General features: G+C 36.4%; 1 protein-coding gene across 1 annotated transcript in view; it reads right to left on the minus strand.

Annotated features, from left to right (window-relative positions):
• The window catches only part of mTor (serine/threonine-protein kinase Tor), a 56,656-nt gene that overhangs the window by 22,158 nt on the left and 7,329 nt on the right, over positions 1-27,169 (minus strand). Inside the window, exons 3-20 of the mRNA XM_045763213.2 lie at positions 24,664-24,772; positions 23,696-23,777; positions 22,173-22,326; positions 20,774-20,967; positions 19,359-19,560; positions 18,828-18,943; positions 18,314-18,404; positions 18,085-18,185; positions 10,750-10,918; positions 9,001-9,189; positions 8,668-8,836; positions 8,211-8,417; positions 7,561-7,766; positions 6,339-6,545; positions 2,953-3,173; positions 2,474-2,619; positions 2,107-2,243; positions 807-1,004 (exon numbers count right to left, since the gene is read on the minus strand). Of these exons, the coding sequence (XP_045619169.1) occupies positions 807-1,004; positions 2,107-2,243; positions 2,474-2,619; positions 2,953-3,173; positions 6,339-6,545; positions 7,561-7,766; positions 8,211-8,417; positions 8,668-8,836; positions 9,001-9,189; positions 10,750-10,918; positions 18,085-18,185; positions 18,314-18,404; positions 18,828-18,943; positions 19,359-19,560; positions 20,774-20,967; positions 22,173-22,326; positions 23,696-23,777; positions 24,664-24,772 (2,898 nt within the window). The remainder of the gene's footprint in view (positions 1-806; positions 1,005-2,106; positions 2,244-2,473; positions 2,620-2,952; positions 3,174-6,338; positions 6,546-7,560; positions 7,767-8,210; positions 8,418-8,667; positions 8,837-9,000; positions 9,190-10,749; positions 10,919-18,084; positions 18,186-18,313; positions 18,405-18,827; positions 18,944-19,358; positions 19,561-20,773; positions 20,968-22,172; positions 22,327-23,695; positions 23,778-24,663; positions 24,773-27,169) is intronic.

Genomic DNA, 27,169 nt, shown 5'->3' on the forward strand with positions numbered 1-27,169 from the left:
CCGGGAAGCCAAAGGGGCTTCCCCTAGAAATATAAATGCAAATAAGTACAGAATAAAGCAAAGAGGATACTGGAAGTTATTTCTAGAAGTATTACCAACAAGACATCTAGTATGTTTCATTAGCTTTATCTTTCCTTTTTTAAGCCCCATTTAGATTATGTGGCTCAGTTTTGGTTTCCGTACCACAGAATGGGCATAAATTCCCTTGAATGAATACAAACAAGGATGACTAATGTTAATCCCAGTAGAAACAATCCCGATGAACAGATAAAAAAAAAAAATTAAATATTGGTCTGGAAACAAGACCATTTGATTTACAGACCAAAATCACACAGTAACATTACAAATCTGGAATTGTTTCAAGTGTAGTTTAACACATATATGAATGAGATTAAGTGGATATAAGTAGGAAGACTTGTATGAGTCTGTAGGCCTTCTGCAGTTTCCTTTATTCTTATATTACGTTTTTATGTATGGAAAACTGGGTGATAAATAACAAAGGCGTGTAATTTGTTAGAAATCCAGATGAGATCTGGAATGAAATTATCCAGATTTTGGAAGAGTTACTGTACAGTATGTAATGTGGTACAAAACTTGTGTCTGAAATATAAGTGGAAAATGGGTGACTTTGGGATGTCTTAATTGCATTAATATTCTTCCTATATAACAAAGATCATGTAGAGCAATACTCCAGTAACATGAAGTGTTCCCAGAATACATCTGGCATGCTACGCGAGGGCCTATTATATATATCAATAAATTTTTTAGGAACAGAAAATAAATATTCAGTACTTCCTGGAACTCACCTTCAAAATATCAATGATATAATCTAGATAATTTCGAATGTGCTGCTTAACAATGCCAATGAGTGTAGCCAATTGCTGGAATAAGTAGTCTCTAAAGTTAGCATCTGAAGTTCTTATGACGATGAGGAGAGAAGGAATAACCTGCGCAAGATATGGCACTCCCTTCACACCCAATGATTTGAAGATGAATGTAATAGCCTGAAAAATAAAAAATACACCTAAATATGAGAAGCAGATAATCTTTGAAATAGTTTAAACCTATCTAACCAACATCTCCGTTATCAAATACAGTAACACCTTTATTGTGGGGTGAAGGTGTAAGAATGGGCTGAGTAGCTTTAATCTATGTAGAGCATCACAAACCATTTCTACAGTTCCACATAAAAGTCTAGCATATAAAAAAAAAAGGCAGGCTTAGGACAACTGCAAAGACCCTGAACTAGGTAAAGAAGTACTAAATGAACAGGAAATGGAATGTCACAGTTAAAGAAGTGATGTATTTACCAAATTGTGCTTGTGGGAGTTAAGCATCAACTCTTCAGTTCCACCTTTCAACTGCCAATCAAATGGTGTACAGTTTCCTGAACTTATACATCAGTTGACTGACAGTTCAGAGATGGGACCAATGAGCCAAAGCTCAATCCCCTAAAAAGCACAATTGGGTGAGCACATTACGAACATAAACTAGAGACATAGCAAGCCATGTCCCTTGCATCTCAGTCCCGTATCTATCCCTGTTCATAATCTAAGTTACTGACTAACCAGAGATAGTACATATTTATGTTTGCAGACAATGAAAAACAGTTCAAACTGAGGAAGAGTGCACAGTGCTGCAGGAAGGGCCACAACAAACTCCAGAAGTTACGAGACAAATCGTTGCTGAAGTTCAACCACAGCAAATATAAGTCTATGGGAATATATAAAAGAAGAAGGGAAGAAAGTTACACCCTAAGAGGGAAAGGCAATTACATGTACCAGAATGAGAGAGATCGGGGAGAAGACAAAATAACAGATTAAACAGTGGATGCACATGTGCATAAGTTAACATCCACATATGAGACAGGCAAACAAAATCATTTCATATCAATGTTGATTTGCACACTGAATATTATGAGCTGTGTGACATTTTTACATTATTTAAAAAAGCATACATACCTGTCAAGTCTTGTTATGGGAAACAAAGGGGAAACTTACTTATATAACCTAAGATTGGCATTGAATGAAAGCAAAATATCTCCATAGAGTATTGAACACACACAAACTTGCCCAAACAATATCACTGTAACGAAAGTAGACTTACCCGAACAACTTCGTTGTGGTGTTGAGCGAGTGATGGGTCTTTAATAACCTTGAGGAGCATAGCAATGGCACAAGCTGGGTAGAACTCCTCCAGGGAAGAATAGTTCAGATTCACTAGCATCTCACTCGTGCCTAAATCTGTTGAGTTAAACAATAATGTAAAAATTAATATCACAGGAATATTATAGTACATACGCTCTCTATTTACTGTACATTATTATGCTACAGGCAGATCAAACCAAGTTTAAAAAGTTGAATAACATCTAAATAAATCCTTAATTAATTTATAAACTTCTGAATGGTATAAGAAAAAAAAAAAAAAAATCTCGCTTCCTGTTTAGTGTAAATGCTTATGACAAATAATATACCAGCAGTGAGATCATCATTCTTTGCTTCGGTGATGGATATGACTGCAACACCAGTGTCTTCCTGAATCTTAATCATCCCAACATTCATCTTATGCTTGTATGGATCCAGGGCTCCAAGCAGACCCAACACTCGTATAGTTTCACGCCTGAAAATATTGAAGTTGTAAACTGTAATATCTTTCTATTCCACTTGCATTGTTGTAACAAGTATATTATTCTTTAATGAACTTGAGTAGCTTCAGTATAAAATACGTATAGAGTAGCAAAGAAAAACAAGGTTTTTCACAAAGACAATATCCTTCAAATTATTTCTACTAATTTAAACAATGAATAAGTCTTCAAAGCACATCTGAACCTCTCCATACCCAAAATCCATCCTATCATCATATCTCAGTCTCCTCCTTGCCTTTCTTCCTTTAGCTTCTTATAAACACTTTTAATGGCTTTTTGTTATACAAATAATGCGATAAGTGGCTCACCTAACAACAGACTGTTGTTCAGTTTTGAGGAATGAGAGAAGAACATCAAGCAGAGTAGGGTGCTGGGTGTAGGGGTGGACCACATAGCCGGTGTTCTCCACCAGCTGACCCAGAGTCCACAGAGCCACACGCCGCTTCCACCCAGATGTACCATCACCCAACATTTCCAGAAGTAAGGGCATAAGTTCTGTCAGCCACTTCTGCATCTCTCCACCACTTACCTGAAGTAGCAATGTTATTTTTATATTAGCTCAAATTAAAATGTACTGTACCTGTAAATATTCAAGTTAAGAAATAATCCATTGTTGATATTTCTTCAGACATTTAATGACTTTAGTACAGAACAATACTTTGCTTGCTACTTGGAGTTTTCCTTCTTTCACTCACTGTTGTCTGAAGCTCAGCACTGATTCAGCCATGCTTTATGGAGATGCACCAGGCCTCTGAGACCTATTCTTGCCTAATGGAAATCAGGCCCAAAACATGGCCTGTTCTACAAGTTGCGGAGAGCTTGGGGATTGGAGGTCAACCCACAGCCGAGAAAAAATTTGCCGGAAGACACAGACAAAAATAAACAAGTAAGTGCTCAGGGAAACTTACGTACCAAGAAATAACGAGGCAAATAATCCTATAGTTTACCTGTAATTGACTTCCAAAGTTCTTCTATGCCCCAAACCTGCTCTGGGAAATCAGGCTTCTCTAATGATAACTTAATCAGTTAGGCTGTTGTTTGCAGCAGCCTGCAGACCGACATATCTATTAGAACCTAGTAGATCAGGAACTTCCTGTTTACAGGGCCATGTGCCGAGCCATTTCTGGCTGTTTACTTCGAGGTGATAATCTAGAGCTACATCTTACTTCTCATAAAAAATATTCATAAGCAAACATGCAGTATTGTATATACCCGTACATATATAGATGAGGCAGTGAAGCAGATGAAAAAGAAGAGTGGACATTATCAATTGAACCCAAGTTGAAAAGTAAGGTACAGTGGGGCCTCGATTTACGATGGTAATCCGTTCCCAGAGACGTATTGTAAGTCGAAACTATTTTTCCCATAAGAAATAAAGGGAATCGAATTAATCCGTTCCACACCCTCAAAAATATTAACTTAAGGGGGCATCACCTTGGTCATTTCAAAGTTGTTCAATGTCAACCAATATTATTTTACTAGTTGTATATGAAAAGTGCTGAAATTGTCCCAAGTTTCAGTACTGCAGCGTAAATAGAAAGGGAGATCTTTTTTTTTTTTTTTTTCAACGTTTTTTACACATTTTCAAGTCCACACTTCAGAACACACGTTTCAGATATAATTATTCTGTGACACTTTTCTGACACATTAGCATATAATAAAGGACCTTGAGATATAGAATTTCCAAAACATCTTTAGTTTTCCTAATACAAATGTTCAAAGTTCCCAAAATTTTTTTTGCAAATATGACATGTTTATTGCTATTATAAAATCAATAAATGAACTTAGAGAAAAATGAAAACTCTCCAATGTAGAGACATGCCCTCCACATATACTGTGTAAGTTTCATGTAAATTGAATAAAAAATTAATCAGTTTTGTAAAAGTTTGTGTCAATTGAAAAAAACAGAAATGAATAAAGTCTAAGGTTCTAAAATCTGTGGCTGAGGTTGACATCAACCAATTTTCTCCAAAATTGGCGTCCTTACAGATAGGCTTACGTACAGTCAGGTGTGTAAGTTTGATGCAAATCGCCCGAAAAAAAATGAAAAAAAAAAAAAAAAAATAATTAAAAACAAAAAAGTTTTTTTTTCTTAAATTTTTTTTTCAATTCAACTAATTATAATATTTGTTTAATATATACTATTGTGATAGCAAAGAGTCATAGCTATGATTTCAGTTGACACTTTTGATTGATAATCAATTTTGACCATTTTGGCATAATTTTCACAACTACTTCAATATTTTTTTTCTCCCTTCCTATTTATGCTACGATGCTGAAACTTGGACCAGATGAAACACTTTTCATATAGAACTTGTCAAAAAAGTTTGATTGAAATCGAACGAGTTTTCATTTGTTGCATTTTTAGGACAAATTGGAACCTGAGGCCCCCTTAAACATTCTATACTGAATAAAAAAAATTCTCTAACTTCAATACAGTACATATGTTTATCTTACCTTTATGGAGGACTCTTGATGGCGTATGGAAGATGGTGATGAGGGGGGGAGGGGAGGAGGAGAGATGTTACTGTTTGGAAGGGGAGTCCCTTTCCATGATGACATCAGGCAGTGAAAACATTCTGGCACGTTTTGCCTGCATACTACTAGGACCTGCTTCTGACTCACTGCTTGATTTTCTCACTAGAAATCATTCCATTGAAGATTGTTTTTCCCTTCTTTGCAACACTTGTCTGTAGTGAGGCATCACATTGTCATTAAAAAGATCAATGTAACGGCCTATTACAGCTTTATCTGGGTGATTCTTTTCAGCAAAACTTTGCAGTCCTTCCCATACTGCACACATTTTCTTAATTAATGAGGAAGGAACATCCTCTACTGCCGCCTCTTCCTCCTCCTCCCCTGACGATTTGTTGTATTGCCTAGCTAGTTCAACAACACAAGTACCATTTTCATTTTTATGAATGATCTCTTGTTTTTCCTCTGTGGTCATTCTTACATGTGTTTTCTTTGACTATACCTTACCACTGACTTTCTTAGAACCCATGGCATGATATATAATATTCAGTTTTATGTTCAAAAAGAAAAAAAATCACCACAAAATGGAATTTCTTATAAGCTTGATTGCCACTAAGCGGGCGGCTCTAGTAAACTGAGGCAGGTCAGCCTGCGTGATCGGGAACCATGACCTCGGTCGACCCGAATGTGTACCAGCGAATATTGTTATTCGACGACACTATCATAAGTAAGAGTCTCATTTTTCGATCACATTTACATCGTAACTCGAAATTATTGTAAGTCGGGGCAATCGTAAGTCGAGGTGCCCCTGAACATCTGCCTTTCTTTTTATCTTCATCTTTCCTTCCACTTGCCCTCTCTTTCCTATTTGCTATATTCTACATTTTCATTTACATATGTATGATGAGGCCTCTTCAGTCTTTCCAAACATTGAAGCATAAAACCTTTAATTCACAAAGGCCTTTAAAGTGTCAGGAGAGAAGGTTCCATACGAAGCCAACCCATCATAGTAGGGAAGTTCCCAGTGGAAGCAAAATATCAGATGCAGAAAGAAGAAATTCAACAAGGTACTGTAGTTCCAAATCTACAAAATCCAGACATTTTTTCCCATGTTTATCAAAAGGCCCATTATGCTTACATAAAAATCTGAGTATAATATACCGAGTTACTTATTTTTACGGAAACATGCCAACATGTCAAGTGGCAGCTACGACAGTACCTGAGCCAAGTCTCCAATAGCCATAAGAACAAACATGGTGACTGCTGGGTTAGGGTCCTGGTCCTTCAATTTTGGAACTAAAACAGACATGATGGCTTGAACAAATTGCCTCATAAACCTGGGAGCATTGCCTATTAGGAGTCCCAGCATGTGTGCACTCAACTCCCGATTACGTCCTATGCCACTGTAATCCAGTTCATCCAAGATCTGTTAAGGAAACAAAATCTTTATTTGAAATAATGAAGATAGTAAATTATTCTGCATAATCAGATAAACATTAGGCAAGTATAAGTACTCAGACATTCTGTGGATAATATGAAAAAAGGAAGATCTGGAAATTTCATTCTGCAATGAAGGTTTCTAAGCCGGCTCTTTCCCTCCTCTCTCCTGTTCTCCTTCACCAAATGGAAACCTTTAACTTGATTTTCTTGAAGGTTAAGGGAATCGTAAGCAAGGAAGGGAAAATAACATTTTAATTGGTTTAGATAATTTAACAATTATTTTAAAGTTAGTACTATACAACATATATAATTGCAAGTGTACATTTTGAAAACAATTGAAGTTGGAAAATCGGTAATTATTAGACAAGTGTCATAAATGCTTATACTCTTCATTATACCAATAGTCATAGCCAACTCAACTTCTGGAGTATGCAGAAGCAGCATGGAACCCCATCTAATGAAAATTTGTATCTTTAATAGAGTTCAGAAATTTGATACATCGATGATACTAGAAATATGATTTGAACAATGAGGACAAGCTTAAAGATTCCTGCAAACACTGGACAAAAGATTCAGAAGATGAATGGTTATAACATACAATATAATGAGACATACACATAGTGGATAATCACAGATTTCTCCAGATGAGAAATAGGACTAGAGAACAAAAGTAAAAACTGGGAATGCAAATAACTTATGGGGATATAAGGGAACACTCCTTCATTGCACAAGTGAACAGATGAAATAAACAAGAGCAGATGATTGAGACAATTTATTTCACAACAATAAAAGTAACAGCTATAATAGTCGTAACAAAACTGAGTAGAGTTGTACCTCAAACTGTACACAAAGATAAAGACCCAACCTTCCCCAGTCACAGGCACATATTTTATATGTAACAACACAAAAATTAAATCATTTACTAACACTAAATCATTACAATGATAAACTAAACAAGAATAATTTTAATGCTCCACAAAAATGTTAACTTAAAACTGTACCTTGAGCAATGCTTTCCTTAGCAATGGGTGAACATAGGCAGGGTTGATGGCAGAAAGACGGCCCAATATGGAAATAGCATATACTCGAATCTCAAACACTTCATCACTCAAAGCAAATATAAGGGCATTGAGATTCTCTGGCTGGGCAAGATGTCTGTCAAAACTCTCATCTAGAGATTCCAGAACACACAAACGAACATCGGGATCTGAAAAGTCAATTAACTTGAATGACACCTTAAAAGTGAGTTAAGTAAACAGCACATAATAGTCCTGTCACAAAAATCTTTATGCACAAATAAACATATTGCCAGGGCATAAGTACATTTCCAAAACAAACAAATTTACAGAAATTATTTCCAAACATTTCTAGAAACTGAGCTGTGACATGCTTTTGAAACTAAAAAAAATTATATAAGCAGAGTTATTCAACATGCTCCCAAAAATATATGTCTACTGTATTCTAGGACAGGAATATACAGTCAGGCACAAATGCCACAGGTTATTTTAAAATAACCCTACACAGTTAATAACCCTACACAAATCTACCATCAACAATATAAATAAAATCCTCTGCTTGTTTGTTTGGTTAACAGAGTAGCAATCACAAGTTACTTTTACTGAAAAAGTGTGGAGAAAAAATAAATACTCACCCATGTCTGTAACACAGACCCACAGGACTTTGCTCACAATATTAAATATAATGTGAGTCTGGGACTGTGAAGTACGTCGTCCAAGAGTTGCAAAGGTGGGTCGCAGGAGCTGGCAACACGTCCGCACTCCCTCCAGGCGCACCTCCCGATGTTCACTGCTCAAATACTGATCTGCCACATGTCTGATAAACTGCATTAGGGATTGTCCTGGAAAAGAATATGACATGTAAATTCAAAGCATAAACATCAACGAGTACAGTACTCATAAAAACACAAGTACAGAAATGTAATTCTGTTAAGAAACTAAGACTAGGACATGCGCTCCAAAACTTGAAAGTATCAAGATGCTGCTCTACACGCAAACCACCAGATTTTAATTTTGTAAAATGGGTGCAATATTTACAGTAAAAATCAAAAGAATTTACAAAAAATCAAAACCTGAATGTAATGAACTAACCTGTCCCTTCAAAATCAAAAGATCCAAGAGTCTTCAGTGCTAGGACAATACTGGCCGTGTCTTGATGATCAGGTGACGGTGGCGGTGGTGGTGCACCCGAACGATGAGGCAGGGATCTATGCATTAAGATCTGAGACAACATCCTCAACAATCCTTCCGCAATATCACGCTGATCATTAAGAAAAACAATATTACTGTAATAACAAAATATCTGTATAAGGTTACTTTAATATTAAATTTCACTGTCAACTATGGTATACTGTACAGTCATCACACTTATCTGTACTCATGAGCAGTACAGTACTGTACTTGTAGAGTACAATGAAGATTTACCTTGAGCTGAGGAATTTCTGTTGCAAGTTCCTGGAGAGCTAATGTCAAGGGAGGACACAATCCTGTGGCCATCATAGGCTCAAGAAGGTCCTTGACGTCATTACGTACGGCTCCTCCCACCGCACGAGCCACCAGGCTCACACAAACATACACTGCTGGTTCTACCACTCTCTTCTTGCTTGGTGTATCCTGTTAAAAACAGATTCAGTAACTTCACAACAATCTAACCTCTAAAATACTAATTTCCAAATATCAGAAATATTGTGCTATCAGAACAGTTCTTCCAAATCTAGATTACCAAGCTTCCATTTACAATATATGCAGTACAGTATAAAATAAAATTGAATTAGTGTTATCTGAAATACAGGTAAACCTTCATTCTTCCCATGGCTAGTATAGTCTTCCCTTTCTGGCTAGTATCTTATCCTTTGAAGCCTTGTTCCTTCTCAGTATCTCCTCATTAAATCTCAAGACATTTCAGCCACTATTAACCATTTTTTTTATCTAACAACTTTAAAAATATGTCCATTTTTATATTTCTAACATATCTCTGATGTACTAGTTTAACCCTTAACATACCTAGAGGGGTCCTCGGAGGACCCCAGAGGGTGATTTTTTGTGATCCTGCCATAACTATAACATCCAATTTAACCTTGATTTTTCTATTCTTCCCGGATGAAGTAGCGATAAATATTTCATTGTTATGCTTATAATGCGTTCTTTCAAAAAAACAAAAACAAAAACGTAAAATAATAAAAACACACTTGGGGTCCCAGAAAGACTTCACTTGGTATACTACGTTACAAAAGATGATTAGTTTATTTCTTGTTTTTTTTACAGGACCTGAACGCTTGAAATTTTGAAAAATGGTTCAGACACCCAAAAAACGTATTTTGAACAACCTCACAGAACAAATAGTTGAGAAATAAAAAAAAAATAAAAAAATGGGAACCTCAGAAGACCCGTACTTGGTAAACAATGTTGACGACATAGGCTTTGTTATGTTAAGGGTTAACTCTCTAAAACATATTTGCTTTTGTTTCAGTTTTTGGGTTCACAGCCATTTGAGAATCTGTCATTGAAGCTTTTGTTATTATTCTCTCACTATGGGACATCATGCCAGTGAGCTTCATGCTTTGTAGCATCAGCCTGGTACTTTAATGGTTGGTCTCGGTGTTCATCTGAAAGCGTCCTTATTACTATGAGACCAAGACCAACGAGAACCTGACAATAATATTTTGTCCTGGGTGAACCTACGCAAGGAGACACCAAGAGTCAGTATTATCAGTCCTCCTTACTCTAGGTACAACATAGAATTGTTAAAGACTGTGCAAAACACTGTACAACATAGAATTGTTAAAGACTGTGCAAAACACTGTACAACATAGAATTGTTAAAGATATGATGGAATGATGTTCTGAATTTTTATGCGAGAAATCCACTAGAGTAAAGGAAGATAACCTTAAATACACAGAATGCAAAAACAACACTGGGATGCTACACAGGTGTAGGGTGGGTAATTTTGTAGCACCTTAGTGTTTCTTACAAATAAAAATGGGTTAAAAAAATGAGATCACTCCTAGCAAGTGGCATCAAGTTGCCGGGTTGGTGACTACACGTAACTGCAAAACCATGCATTTAGTCATGCACAAATCTACTGTACATCCAATTACTCTAACACTCAAGCATATCTATCAGTGATTGTTCACAATAATTAAACAATTTTCACTATACAGCAGTCATAATAACCTTAGTGGGAAGTGAGGCTTTTATGACGTCCATGATCTTCGGCAAGTACTTCTTGATGGAAGGACCCACTGCCACGGCCATCAGACCAAGAGTAACAAAAGCATTGGGACGTTCTTTATCTCTTCCTCGTAAGCATCCCAACAGGTAGCTCATCGTTGCAGAGAGGTAACTGTTACATGAAAGTACAGAAAACAGTTAAATGAAAATACAGACAATTGCTACAATACAGAAAACTCTTCTGCATATAATCCTAAAAAATGTCTAAAGCCATGATACATTCTGCTGTTAGTTCAGTGTTTATTAACACACTAAGTAAGTAACAACAATAACAAGGGTTTAGGAAGAGAAAATCTATTTGTGGGAATGAATGACATTAAATTTTGAAAATGTTAATATTATTCCAGTCATAAAATAACAGCAAATTTAATGAAAAAGTTAATTCCTGATTATATACAAATAATCTGTACTAAGAGTTATTGAATGCTTTACAAAAATTGCATATTATTTTACAGAAAATTACAAAAAACTACATGCAACTCACCTAAGCTTGAGTTAAAAATAAAATAGATTCTCCTACAATCTTTTCTATTTAACAAGTATCAAAAATTTGTTGAATTAAATACTATAATCCACATCACTCTGAATGTTAGGAAATATTTACAAGGAAGCATAAGAAGCAGCAAATCACACAAGAATTCATTGGGAAGTTGTGTGTCAAGTGCAAACATGAGATGCTAAAGTTAAGAGAATACAGTATACTACTTTTATATCTAAATGCAAGCAAAAGTTTAACAAACCCATACATAGCCCAAGTGCAGAAAATTTATGAAGATATCCTGTCAAGAAATCTTTTTACAGTTTAATAAAATTAAGATTCAATAAATGCTCGAGAGAGAACAGACTCCATACAATAAGCTGACCGTGGAATTAGTATTAAAAAATTGGATGAATTTGATAAAGGAATACAGAAAAATAAATACATTCCAAATATCCCAAAATACAGAAGATTCTTCCAACCAGATGTATTTGACTAGTTAGGCAACAATATTATGTGTATGCAGAATAAATAATAGGTAAATTTAAACCCATAAACTCAACTTCAAAGATCAGGTAAACTAATACTTAATACTATCTTCAGTCACACATCACTGACTTAACAGGTAAACTAGAGGAACTTAACAGGTAAAGTAGAGGAACTACACTAAGGAAATAACACACAAGACTGCAGAAACAATATTAAAACATCAAGGGGACTTGCTGTCATACAGTAACAAGTGCTTCTTAGGAATTATTACTTTGCATGCATTGTAAACTGTTCATGCTGTCTGTGAATATGATGCATTAGTATCATTTTTAACAATTCATTTAAAATTATTATTATTGTGTCGCAAGATTTTACAAATAAATGAGATCTTTCAGCACATAATTAATAGACAAAAAAATTAACATTACTTCCAAGGAATTAATTCAAACCAAAAGATGCTCAGCTCATGACACTGATTACAATGGCTATCTATCTGAGCCACATTAGCACAACTCTAGACTGAGCTCTCACAGCTCCCAACAATGGCACTCACTAGCACTGCTATTTTCAAGTTTATCATCCATTATTAGGCAGGACTGATGAATGTCAGACACAAGACCAAGAGATGGGACTATGAATCACCCATTCAGCACTATGTGGTTCAGTTAGAATTGGTAGAAGATTTGTATTTTTTGGTATTGGAATAAATGCTCATTAAAACCAAACTTTCAAACAAGAGAAACTACATTCATTTATATGAAATGACCTGTTGCTTCAATTTACCATTTTTCAACAGCTTCCAAACTAAATATAGCTTTTAAAAATATAATTAAGTGTATATAATGCTGAACTGATGATGATTAATCCAGACTTAATAAAATACAGAACAGTACCTACATAACCATCTTATAAACCAAAATTATATCTTGTTTCTTCCATTCTACTTTTTCAGTTGGATTTACTTGCCATGAGTACATCACAAACTTTGTTCACACACATGTTGTTTCCAATGTAAGTGGTGACCACTTAACATGTAGGATAGCCAAGCTTGCACACATTTTTGGGACAATGTATAGAGTGCTCTTTCAGTTGCCAGAAGGACTTTCCAGAGAAAACAAGGTGCCAGATATAAATATTGATATATAAACTGCATACAGCACTTCTATGTGCAGTACAGTGTATCCTTGATAGAACAGACTATACCAATTAGAATGGGACCCCATTGCAATTATACAAATTATACAGTGGAACCTCGACTTACGAATATTTTGAGTTATAATCCCAATTTCGTCAGAAAATTTACATTGACTTACAATTTCGTTGATACATGTATGGGTCAATGGACCTCGTGGTTCCTGGTGGCACGGACGATCCCGCTTCAGTTTACCAGACCGCCCGTGCTTAGTGGTAATCCCACATGAATTCTTGGTAAAGAATTTCGTTGTTTTTGTGCCTTTTTGTTTTTTAAACAAAATTATTATATATCATGCCATGGATCCCAAGACAGTCAGTGGTAAGGTTCAACCTAAGAAAACACATGTGAGGATGACCATAGAGGAAAAACAAGAGATCATTCATAGTGAATGAATGTCTCACTACAGACAAGTGTTAAAACGTAGAGAAAAATAAGTGTCTTCAGACAGATTCTTAGTAAGACAAGCAAGCAGTGACCCACAACCAGGTCCTAGTGGTATGCCTGCAAAACAAAGGAGACAGAGTACCCCCAGAGAAGTCATCACTGTCTGATGTTATAATGGAAGGGAATTCCCCTTACATTGGACTCCCCCTCTCCTCACCGTCTTCCATATGCCAACCGGAGTTATCAATAAAGGTAAGCCATAACTTGTACATACTGTACTATAGTACAAAATGTGTGTGTGTATTATCAATGAAATGTATTTTGAAGTTAATATTTTTGGGAGTGTGGAGTGGATTAATTAAATTTACATTATTTCTTATGGGAAAATTTGTTTCGAGTTACAATCCGTCTCTGGGAACAGATTAAATTCGTAAATGGAGGTACCACTGTATATCCAACTTGCATTCGCTCATCAGCCTTCCCAATTTATTCACTCTGAATTGCTTGTAGCTAATATTCTTGAACGTATCAACTGCTCTTTTTTGAACTCTGTCTTTTGTCAAGTTTCTATTTGTTGTCTAACTGCTGTTGGTTCCAGGAATCAACGTCCATTCAGCTTGGTTGGTGGTCAGGTCAACCAGACAGTTAGACGTTGCTGCTTGCAGTCTGATGTATGCCTCACAGCCTGTTTGATCAGGAATCGTTTGGAGGTATTTATCAAGTTTTCTCTTGAACTCCTTGAGATAACAACTCGATATGTCCCTAAAGTTTAGAGGGAGAGTGTTGATCCCATGAGGTCTTGATCCCTTGATGTTGATAGAATTCTCTCTTAGCATATCTATCGCACCTCTGCTCTTCAATTGAGCTATTCTGCACTTCCTGGTCTAATGAGGTGTTATTTTCATGTACAGATTTAGAACCAATCCCTCTAATATTTTTGAAGTGCAAATTATTATGTACCCCTCTCACCTGCACTCCAGAGTACACAGCTTTAAAAACTGTAAGCATTCCCAATATATTAGATGCTTAACTGAATGGATTAGGGCAGTAAAAGATGTCTGCACGTTCACCAAGTCAGCAATTTCTCCAGTTTGAATGAGTTAGTTTGCAACAATATCTCTAGGCTCTCCAAGGCTCTCTAGTGCCCTAGAGAGCAATAGCATCTTAAAAAGTACCATCACTAGTCGGACATCTCTTGCTTGAAATGTTCTTATTCTCCAACCTGCCATTTTTCTTGCAGTTGTGACAGCTACTTTATTAACAGTAAAGTACTTTATTAACACTTTCTTTAACAGTAAAGTCATCTGATATGGTCACTCCCAAATCTTTTATACTGATTTTTCTTTCTATTACTTAACTGCGTTTCACATGTGGTTTCCGTTCTGATATTTTCATTTTTACCATAGTGCAGAAGCTGGAACTTGTCTTTGTTAAACATCATGTTTTTCTGTGGCCCACTGAAATATCCAGCCCATCCTCCTGTTCGGGAAGTACTTAGAGTGACGATGAGGACCATCGTACATGTGTTAACGTAAAAAGGCAATTAGAAAGTAGAAACTGGTACTATTGAATTTGGACCAACCGGTAAAGGTTTGTATTTATGTTGCAAAGGAAACCTAACCTAACCTAACCTTCCTAGGCCTAATACACACTATCTGAGGGCTAATATAGTACATATATGTGCTATATTAGGCCTAGGAATGTACAAGTTTGTTTTTAGCTTAATTTCGTCAGACTATAAAGTGAAGAGTATGTACCAAATTCTACTGTCTAATTGCCTTTAATGTCAATACATGTACGATAGTCCACATGGTTACAAAAAGTACTACTGTATATAAATAGGAGAACGAGTTGATATATCTGATTATCAACTTGGAGATTTGGCATGTCCTCTATATTTTTTAATCTTATAAATCCTAATGTCATATGCAAAGAATGTAAAAAGTACTGGAACAAGTACAGTACCCTGAGCAACTGAGCTTCTCAGTGTGAATGGTTAAATTTAGTTTTATTGACTATTACTCTTTGGGTTCTGTTCTATTGGAAATTAAAGATCCATCTCCCTACTTTGACAGTGATTCATTTTGTGCACTGTGGTCACATTTGCTGAGAGTTTTTACAGAGACTGTGTATATTACATTAGCATTTTTTTTGGGGGGGTCCTTCTTGGCATGCAAGGCCATGTTATAGTGGTCTAGCAATTGTGACAGGCAGGAGCGCCCTGTTCTGGAGTTATGCTGTCCAGAGTTATGTAGATTTTGTGATTCCCTGTGTTTTGCAATCTTACTTCTTAGCACCTCCTCCATACACAATGGCAGCTTCTGGTATTCATCATGTAACAAATTTCACAAAACATATATGTAAACATTAGCATTAATTCAGATGCAAACCCGAGAAAAATAGCTTTTAATATTGAAAATACGTGGTACTGTACATCTAAAACATGCACGGCTATATAATATTCACAAATTAACATTTATCACATTCAAAACACAAATCTTGACAAATATTAACTCAATCATCAGTACTGTAGTTTCATTATATGGTCAAGAATATATGACTTCTGTATTGACAATTTTGGTTTGAAATTAATCCATTACTTTTTGTATAATAAAATGTACTCATTAAAGCTCAATAAAGGCAATTTAAAAAGTTACCAAATAAATCATATTATAAAAATTGCTCCCCTGCCTGCGTTACCTGCGCCAATTGTACCGTAATATACACAGGTTGCCGGCACAAGGTGTGCTTGAAAAGAAATGTATATGATTCTAGCACACTGGAGAAAACTTTCATTCACAGGTACAGTACAGTAACTGAGAAACTGAAAAATCTCATGTCTAATACTGAGATTTGTTTTTATTATGCAAATAAATAAGATTGACACACAGCAGACTTCCACTCAACTAGACTGACAAGTTGTGAAGAAACTCGAGAAATGTTACAAGATGGTTGCAATACTCCAAGTAGGTATTTTGATCTTTTGTCAATATTTCCTGACATTTTCAAATACAAAACAAAGAGAGTGCAATAAGATATTAAGGCAAGGATTAACACATCGAGATACAACTGGGTTAACACGTATAGCAAGTGAAGTACATGTTTAGAACTTGGATTACCCATATACAGGAGTACATATGGTCCCACACATTTAAGGAGTACAGTAAAGTATATAGAGCAAACCACAATTTAAGAAGCAAATAGCTTCAACATTTAAAACTACAGTATTTAATTCTACTTAATGTATATCAACAATACTGTTTGAAATAGCAGTACAATTACACACAAGTGATTACATACTCTGAAATGGAAAGAGTATTTAATTTCATATAAAAACAGAACTACCATGTCCCTGCTTGACTAATTAATATGAAATAAAAAATTAACCTGTACAGTATAAAACTCATAAGAAATTGTAGAATCCACGTGTGACATTTAAATTTACAAAATCTACCTATGGGTTTTCTTTTTAGTGACTCATTTCCTACATATGCATCCATCTCGGTTGACTCCTAATTGTACGTGCAGGGTGCAAGTTCCAGCTTCTTGGCTGCACCTTCATATATGAACTGGCTTGTGAGATGGTTTCCCAAAGACCATGGTCTTTGTAATATCCTGTTAAATGCATATACGGAATTATGTCTTCACTGCTTCCTCTTCTAACATGTTACACTTGCTACTCTTATACAGAATAAGGGCAATTTTACATCTCATTAACTCACTTAAGTGTTCATTTATTATTTGCCTTCCCAAATCTGAACCCATTCCTTATAAAACAGCTCATCTTTGCCCACCTCATCAACCCGAGTATCATAACAATGTACCCTCCAAGTCTTCATTTCTTCACCAGGTGAGATCTAGAAATCCAGTACTGAATATAATAAAATGGTTCATTTTAGTGGGGCACTCAGTAGCCTGTGTCCCCGAGCCAGTTCCCTCCTAACCCATGGGAGTTGGGGGATTGTTAAGCACAAGTCTACTGCACAATGAAAGAGCAGTTTCTAATGAACACATCACTTAATTTAATATTAGCAGTCAAGAGAAATATGAGGTGTGCAAAGCCTGGGAATTCTGCTGCCTTGTAAGTAATGACATCTGGAGGCAGTTGGGGTAGCAGCCAGGCTAGAAAACTAACAATGAGCAGAGTAATCGTTGGCAGCCTCTCTGATGCACAGCAGTGACAGGAAAGCTGTTTAGCCAAGACGAATGAGGTAATTCCAGGTTGGGTAGAAAATTCTCCAGCATCTCTACTGCATTAGTATGGCCCAGCAAACACGTTTGAAAAGATATTTGCTGCACTGGTGTTAAATGTCAACTATGTGTAGTGTTGTCTATAGGAACAGTAAAACCATGCCTAATGGACCACTGAGTGATGGCAATGGCCAGAAAAGTTAATATTACAGTTTGAGAAGGAAAGTAATATAGAAAATAACAAACACTGGGAAAATTATCAAATAAAATATTAAAGGTTTGTACACAAGCCCAGTAACACAAGATAAAAGTAATATCAAGGTTATATAAAAAGAAATGTAGAAGGAAATATAAGAAACCAGTGAATGTCAAATCAGCAGTATGTCAATTATGACATTATCAATGATGTCATTTTATTGACTTTGGTTCTTAAAAAACCAAAGTCAATAAAGTCTTAAAGTCTTCTCGATACATATTTTAAAATAATTTGTTACTTTTCAAAAAGCCCATTTTCTTAAAAAATATTAAAGGTAAAATTCACCTCTGAGAGAATTTTTCCTTGTTAAGTGCAGCCAATCTGGGCAAGATCTGTAGCAGGGCCCCCTGGATTACATTGCTACGACTACTCCTTTGGTTCAACACCTAATTGAATAAGGAAGAAAATAACAAATTAATCAAAATTGCAGATAAAAAAAGCTTAACAAATAATTTATTAAATAAATATATCAAATGTAAAAATACAAGACTCCAGCTCATAGTTACAGTCTAACCTGAGAACAGATTTCATCGTATTTCTCCAAGATGAGTTCTCGACAAGTTCGGCTCTCGCAAGGCTGATCCAAGATGGTGGTCTCCTGACCCCTGTGACAAGAAAGAACTCATTACTGTTGTACTCAATTCCCATGTTCTATATTAGTTATATAGTCTACTCTCAACACTGATGCTAAGTAGTCATTCAGAATGTTGGCTGTTTTATCATCAGTTTTTCTGCCACTTGTGTAGTGGCAGGAACTACCACTACACAAGTGGCATCATGAAATAAAGTTATGAAACAAGTTTGTTATGAAATAAATAAATAGCATGTAAAAGGGGATTAGAATCCCCTTTTAAATTTTTTGTTTTAAATACATGAACAAGTTGTGTGAGAGTGAATTCAATTTTGATATTCAGTATGTATAGTAGCGAGAAGAGATTCTAATCCATTTTATGGTAACATGTCATACAATATTGAACAACTGTACCAAACCATAATATCATTCAGACAAATTGAAACCAACTGCTTACACTATGGTCGAGTTAGAATGTGATGGTAGATTGGAGAGGTCATGTGGTGCATGGGGTGATGGTGTCAGTGACCCTTGACCTCCACGTAGACGCTTCACTACCGATGACATGCCATCCTGGGAAATGTATCAAGGTCAAAATCAGATGATTAATAAATTATGGAAAAATATAACATCATTACTATTTGAACAGCACAGAAATTTGTATTTATATAAAGTTACCAGAGAGCCAAACACAAAAATGATGATAATTCTAATACTGTACACAGTAATTCACTGTATTTCTAAGTCTAGAATAACAGAAAATATAGTTTATATATTTCCCAGCTATAAAATGAAAAATTCAAGAAGAGATAATTTAGCATAGGACATTGCAAGCTACCAACTCAAATCACAATTCCAACAATGCTGTGCCAAAGTATCAGCCTCACATCTCAGGTTTTAAGTCCTGAGCATTCAAAATAATACAGTAATATGAAGAAAGCACAATAAAAACAGACACACACTAATAAACAATATGGCACTGCCATACCTTTTTTGGAGCTGGTGTTTGGTAATCAGTGAGGTGACGTAATTTCTTTAAAAGTCTTTCCCACTCACAGTTGCTACAGCGAAGAAGTTCATTCAACACTAACAATGAACCATGGATCCGGTCATCTCGGGTGAGACTTCGATCTTTGTTGTTAGATGAATCATCAAAACCAGCCCAGACCTCTGACAAACATTGTTTATACCTGAGGATATTGAAAATTGAAGTCCAATTAGATCACAAACTACTGAGAGAGAGAGGGATTATTGGTCTCTATGTTAGGCATATCTAAACAAACTACAAATATGTCATTATTTAATTACATATTAATATAGTGCCCATCACCATTTTTGCACATAATTTGTTTAGTTAAGTTTTCCTGGTGAAGCATCAGACAGAAAAATAACATTAGTAAAGGAAAACAGAGTCCAAGAAACACCCACATAGTAGGTAGTTTGGGTGGTTATAAAGAATAACTGCCTCGTATGGGCCAATAGGCCTCCTGCAGTTACCTTTATTCTTATGTTCTTAGTGCACCAAGCCACAGTCACAAAACACCAGACCTGAGCAAAGCAAGGAGAAATAAGATACAAAAAAAAAAAAAAGGTCAAGACAGACCAGTTAGTGTCCAAAAAAGGACAATACAAGCAAAGAACAGCCTGAAGCCAGCAGTCTCTCAAGGTAATCATGCCCTTCAATAAGGCACGGTCACCAGGGGCTGTGACATCTCAAATCCCTGCCAAAAGAAACCTGACAAAATAGGAAAAATAGGAAACCCAATGATAGCAACTACTGGAGAGGAAGAGGCAGGGAAATGCAAAAAGTTAAATCTGACACCAAACCCTGATCCACAGACATATACGGGAAGGCCACATGGGGCCTGCGGGCCGCTCAAGCAACAGCCTGTTGCACCAAGTTATCACAAGTCGAGCCTGGCCTCAGGCTGGGCTCGGGAGTAGAACTCCCAGAACCCTCCTCCAGGTATAACTCGAACATGGTATGTCCCAACCAGAGATTGGTATACCCACAGACAGGCAAAGGGAGGGGTAGGTAAAAAAAGGCAAAGGGCACTTCAAGAGCCAAACATGAGCAATAAAATGCTCATACTGTACTTGTAAACAGTTCCAAGTAAATTATTCTGGCTAGACTGAAATTGACTCATGACTCCAAAGGTATTAAAAATATGGTCCTGTGGAGACAGAGTCCCTATGCAAGGTGCCTGACTGTCTAATGATCTTAAGATTGCACACTGGACTGTACTCCTATGGGTGCAGCAGAAAGCAAGCTTAGAAATTCAAACAAAAAGTTATTGTTAGCAGAAAAGGGATGAATTAAAGAGCACCATACAGCAGTGAGTACAGAATATGGTGAATAAAACATGAACGATGCACTCTACATGCATCACAAGTTTCACATACCACATTGTTTGCTGCATCTCCTTAGTTTCTCTCTGTGCAGTTATGGTGAGTGCCACCCGAAGTGCTGCCACTGCATTTTCTCTGATCGCAGGCTTTGGGTCTCTTACAGCATGGAAAATCACATCCAAGAATTGTTGGACTTGTTGAAAAAAGTATGTAGGGACTGAAAGGGCTAACTCACGAAGCACCAATACCTGCGTGAAGTATACAAAAAAATTACATTCAATTTTTGTTATATAAAACATGTATGCACAAAATATTTTGTAAACACAGCATACTATATCAACCTGTGTAACAAACAAAACATCTAAATACTGTAATCTATGATGCTGGTGATACCCTACAGTTACGATGACCTGGCTAAGTTAAAACAATCAGTAAAATATGAATGTAATGTGGATAACACAATCGCTGTTCCGTGAAATCATTATGATGAAGCCAGGAGGCTGGTTGAAGTTCATTGCCCCACAGAACCAAGCAGGGTAAACACGACATCCTCTGTCCCACTACCTGGTCTTCAATGCCCACAGAAGCATGGAAGACAAATGGAGTGCTCCACGTTAATTAGAACCAAAACAGAAATCACAATCACAGGTGACATTTTGTCTAAAAGAGGAGTTGGTAAAGAATGGTTGTCTATGACAATCGATATCAACCACTTGCCAGACAAATATTATAATTATCATCATTCCTGGATAACTGGAACATATTCATATTAATTTCCTATCTTAGTCTCGCATAAGCCGAGCACATCAAGTGTTCCTTCTATAAAATCTTTTTGCTACGATCATCTTCTGTTCCAGATTTATTCCTCACACACATTCCATGCATACAAATGTGTCATTGCTTGCTGGGGGCCTGGGCATCAGACCCAAGATTATTTTGATCTTAAGTAGGAAGAAATTTTGTGGTGATGGGTCTCCAGTCGAACATCCCACCTGCTAGTGTTGGTGATGTAGGGTTGATTGCATCACAAAGTGGTGGGATGTGGATCACAACATCCTAATACAGTACTTTATCTGCATAATTTGTTCTGTTTTTGAATTATTCCATCTTGTTAGTTCTAGCTCAAAGTTTATGGAGTGACCATGCATTAAAATTCTTCAGAATGCCTATCTAAATGAGCCTCATTTTCCTTGTACCCCTCACATGAGATTTTTTCCTTCAGCACCACTCTACTCCACCCCTACCACGATCATAGATGCTAAATACCTACATTACAGTTTTGAGCCTTCCCACTCTATATGAATCATTTAACAATTAAGTAATAACTGCCCTAAAAGAAGATAAAAGATAAGACAGACAGACAGATACACAAGTAATTTCTTTCTCATTAATGAAAAAACTGAAGATCTCCAAGTTCAAACCTAAAAAAAAGTGTTCGAATACTATGCCTTACCGCAGCATGCCTTCTTCCTTCATTACGATCTCCTTGCAACCACTCAAAGGATCGTTTCACCAGATCTTCAACATACTCAGCAGTGAATGTTCCAGATGCTAAAGCAAGGCGCCCTACTGCTTTTGCTGTTAGTTCCATCACTCCTGTGTCAGGGCTGAAATAAGGAAAAATTAAATACTGTACACAACTTACTGGAGTGAATGATATGGAAGAAAATACAGAATAGAACCAGTGAAGAGCAAGGGTGCCATAAGCACAATCAGAGAACACTGTATAAACATCAGAAGTCCACAGCACACTAAAGCAAAAAATCACCACAAAAACAGAATTTCTTATAGGCGTGATCGTTACTAAGCGGGCAACTCTAGTAAACTGAGGCAGGTCGACCCGTGTGACTGGGAACCACACGCTCGGTTGACCCAAACGTGTACTAACAAATATCGTTAGTCGACAACACTATCATAAGTCGAGTCGCATTTTTCGATCAAATTAACTCGTAACTCGAAATTATTGTAGGTCGGGGCAATCGCAAGTCGAGGTGTCACTGTGTTGTGATGGGACGTAATCTCCTGCAGTAATGCCACCCCATTCTTATAAAGTTACAACAGTATTACCAGTACTGTACTATACATTTCTCCATCATTTAATGAACCCCTTTTTACAATCTTAACATTCCTCTTGCTGATTCCATAGTTCTGCTGCAATTCTTCAACAGTTACATTTAAATAAAATCATAGGATTTTCAGTTCGGTAAGCTTTTAGGATACACTATTTTCAACTTACATAGTGGAAGACACTTGTTACAGGACAAATGTCAATCATAAATTTATTATTACCCAGTTCTCCACTTTCATGGGGTGGGAAGCATCAACCCAGAGAAAAAAGATGAATAGTTTTTGTAGTGAAAGGTTATAGATGCAGTATTACAAAATATTTATCCCAAATTCATTCATTAGTCACCATTACAGTTACCATTTTGTGTGATTTCTTTAAATCATCATCTTCCCAGCATTCCTCTCCTCCTGCTCCTACCTTCAAAAACACTCCAATACTACACATTCCCTTCACCAATCTACAAGCGATTGTTCATTTAACATGACCAAACCACCTCAATACACTCTTCTCACGCTTTTTTTTTTTTTTTTTTTTTTTTTTTTTGCCAAACTTTCCACTCAACATTTCTCTATGGCATTTCTTCTATTCCTCACTTGATTTTCTTAATACCACACACATTCTTCTCAGATTATCCGTTTCTCCTGCTTTAATTTTAAACTCTTCACATTTACACCGCACTGTCGTATTGCAGCCATACATAAGAGTCAGCACCACCCCTCATTCAACCCTCAATGAGAAAGAGGACCTATGATGGAGCAGGACATCAAAGATAATGAATAGTTGCAACGAAGATTACACGTACAGTACCTCCAATTTCCCTGGGTCTTTAACTTCCAATATTTTTCAATTACTGTAGTACTTTAAAACTCCCTGTATTAAAACTCATTATAAAAAAACAAGTAACATACCTGTTTACAAGGTTTTTCAAGTAGTTAGCAAACCGGCTGATGCGGACTCCAGTTTGGCCAATATCAACATCCACGAGACTCACTGCAATAATTATTTATACATAAGCAGTGTGGCATGAAAATACAGTGATGACCTAGAAAATATAATACCTGAACACCTATACAGATTTACAGAAACATTAGTATCTTGCAGTGGGATTTAAAACATCCACAAAAAAAGGATTTCTTTATAAGCATAATAAAGCATATACACAGGGATGGATTGTGAATTTAAGCCCTAGGCTCAGCCGTATAAACAAGGTGGAATCTGTACAAGGGGCGCAGTGATTATGTAGTTTCTTGTTGTTTGATTATTTAGGTGATTGCTGTGGATACTTTTAAGGTTTGCTTTTATTCCCAGCTAGAGTTGCTCAGCCTGTTGATTCAGTAGGTTGAAATGATGAAGGCAGGCCATAGAAATAAAAAATAAAGTAGCACTGAAAGACATGGAATTTAAACAGGAAAGCAGCAGCCATGGGTGATGAATCGCCAATGGAAATTTGCAAGAGTTGGTTACCAACTCCTCCGACTCTTCCCTTTCACAGTACTGTACTGTACATACTCAAATGTTCTAAACTTTCTAACATACGTGACCTAACATAAGCTTACCTGTACTTTTTTTTATCTATCTCTCTTTTTTTCTTTTTCAGACTTTTCACCTGAATACCAAATGGTTACAATGAATACAGTACCAAGATACTGTACTGCATAAGACAGCTAAATTTTACACAGCACTATTTCAATATTACTCAATACAGCTCTGCATAATTAGATTTTGATTGCTGTACATACTATATACTCCCCATCCTTATGACTAAACAATTATTAAAAAAAATTTAGTTAAGAGGATTAGATGCTAATACACTATATTAAAACAAACTTTATAACATTCTGAATAAAAAAAAAATTTATATATGCAAAATACTTACTTATAGCATAAATGCCACCTTTTTTCTCATTGATGTCATTTGAGGACACCATCTCAAAGATGTGATGGTTGAACTCATCCAGGAAAGAGAGGAGTTCATCCAGGGAGACCTATGGGAGCAAGTAGACACTTAATTAATATACTGTAATTTACTAACATTATATCATCGTCATCACATACTATATTTTCCACTTTCATTGGGTGGAGAAGCATTGGCCCAGAGAAAACACAACAGTATGATGAAAAAGGTGGGAGAAACTACAAGTATAACATCATCCATACAATATGTATTCTAACGAAGAAATACTCACCATCACACTTCAATTAAATTATAAATTTAATCAACATATACAGTAGTAAATGTATTTACAATACTAACTAAATGTAGACTTAACTCCAATTTCTTCCAATTTTAATTACTGTACTCCCAAAGGTTAGTCAACTATAAATATTTAAATAAAATCAAACAAAAGTTATTACACACTAGTTCTTTTCAATAAATTAACTCAAAATAAAAAAACTAGTTTTGTCTCAGTGCTGCATTTGTCCACAGCTTTCGTAAGTTTAAACTTAATAGGATTATAGAGCATTCTGTAACTTTTCTAAGTTACAGAATTAAGAAGGAAATGAATTTAAGATCCTCATTTTTCAGATGTAAAGTATTATTTATAATATATATATATATATATTGTGACGATAATCTCCTTCAAGAGATTGAGCCTGCTCTTCCCTTCATAATTACGTCTTCACAACTATATAAAAGACTATGGAAGAAATGTCCAACAACGACAACACCAGCACCAGCAAGGCTTGCAAGGGTGAGCAGAAACGTATGCAGCCCGCCACCTGTTCGGACCCAAATCACCAAACTACCCGTTGATCGCTACGGCTCCGCTGATTGGTCGCCGGTCTGGCTGCACCTGCACTCGCCCCCCAATACTACCCGATGTCTGGGGTCGCCCCAACATCAGTCTTCAGAATGTTCCGTGCTTTCGTAGCCAACACACCTCCCAGCTAGACTCTAGAGTGTACTGAGAGAGGTGGTGGCTTTAAGCCAATATTCCAGCACCTCCCACTTACTGTTGTATTGCACTTCTTGTTATTTTGCCTTAACGTAACTTTTCATTTTGTCATTTAAGAATTCTTATTATTTTGATTCATTGATTTTATTATAAGAATTTGTTTGTGCATTATTTTCATGTTTTGATTTATTTAACGTAATTAAAATTTCATTGTTAAAGTTTTACTTGTGTTTTGTGTGTCTTCTCCTTACCTTACCACAGACGAAGTTCCAGTTTTTCTATTTTTTTTTATAACTATGTGACGAGGCCATACCCCTAGCCTTAAACAGCCGAACACCAACGCGTTACCGTCACAAGTTATATGGGGGCCTGTCCTAGGAGCTTCACTCAGGTACTGGTGCCAAGTGGTAATTTATGGTAAGCGTATTTAACTCTGTTAACGTAGCTTTACTATTTTTCATTCAATTTCATTTTTTTATAAGGTGCGGTGTATTGTGCATTACGAGAGTAACATATAGTGAAGGTGAGACAACTTTGGATTACGTGGTGACTGTAGGCCTCAGTCATACTCTTAATTGGTCATCTCTCCCTCCATGTTATTACTCGTATTTACCATCTATGTCCCTTGAATATTTCTCATTCTGACAGATCATCATATTGGTACCCTGGTACTGTGGTCTGCCCCGGGTCAAGAGTACCCAATCTTCTGCAATCTGACTGTAGGAGGACAAAGAGGGCCATAGTTCCTCTAGCTCGAACTTTAGTTGCTGAATTGGGACCTCAGCAGCAGTTCTCGTCACCAGTTGACACCTCGCACCCCTACACGTCAGTCAGAGATGATGATACATACAACGGTAGGGAATTAGCTTATTTTTTCAGAGCACAAAAGTTCGCTAATTCTGTAAGTATCATATTAAATTCAGTAGGAAAAACTTGCTTTATGTCCTTTAGAGACTTGGCAAGGTATGCCTACATCCTTGGACTACCAATTTTACTTTTGAAGCATTTAACTGTTTCATTTGTTTTCGAAACTTTGTTTCATTTGTTAGTAGGATTTTCTTGCCCTTATTCTCTTACATGAGTACCGGGTACAAGATTTCCTGCGCCCTTGATTTAATTTAATCATTTAATATCTTTCACTTAACGTTAATTGTTAAAGATCACACAGGATAGGTACCAGTTGCCACGTTGTCCTGTTTCTGACATTTCATTATTGAACATTCGTGTACCTTTATTTGCTAATTTCACCATGTTTCGTCTCCAAACTTTCCGTGCAAATCCAGCAGGTGAAATAGGGACTTTAAGTCGTGCCAAGAGGACTGAACTACAAACTCTTGCACATGAGTATCAACTAGAAGTTCCCTATCAAGCCAACAAAAATGACCTACACAACCTGTTGCTGGATTACTATTTAGAGCAAGGTAAGATAGACTCTGAAACTCATGAAACTTACTATATTGCAGATAAAACTGACTTGGCAACGAT

This window comes from Procambarus clarkii, chromosome 65, assembly GCF_040958095.1.
Source record: "Procambarus clarkii isolate CNS0578487 chromosome 65, FALCON_Pclarkii_2.0, whole genome shotgun sequence".
NCBI lineage: Eukaryota > Metazoa > Arthropoda > Malacostraca > Decapoda > Cambaridae > Procambarus > Procambarus clarkii.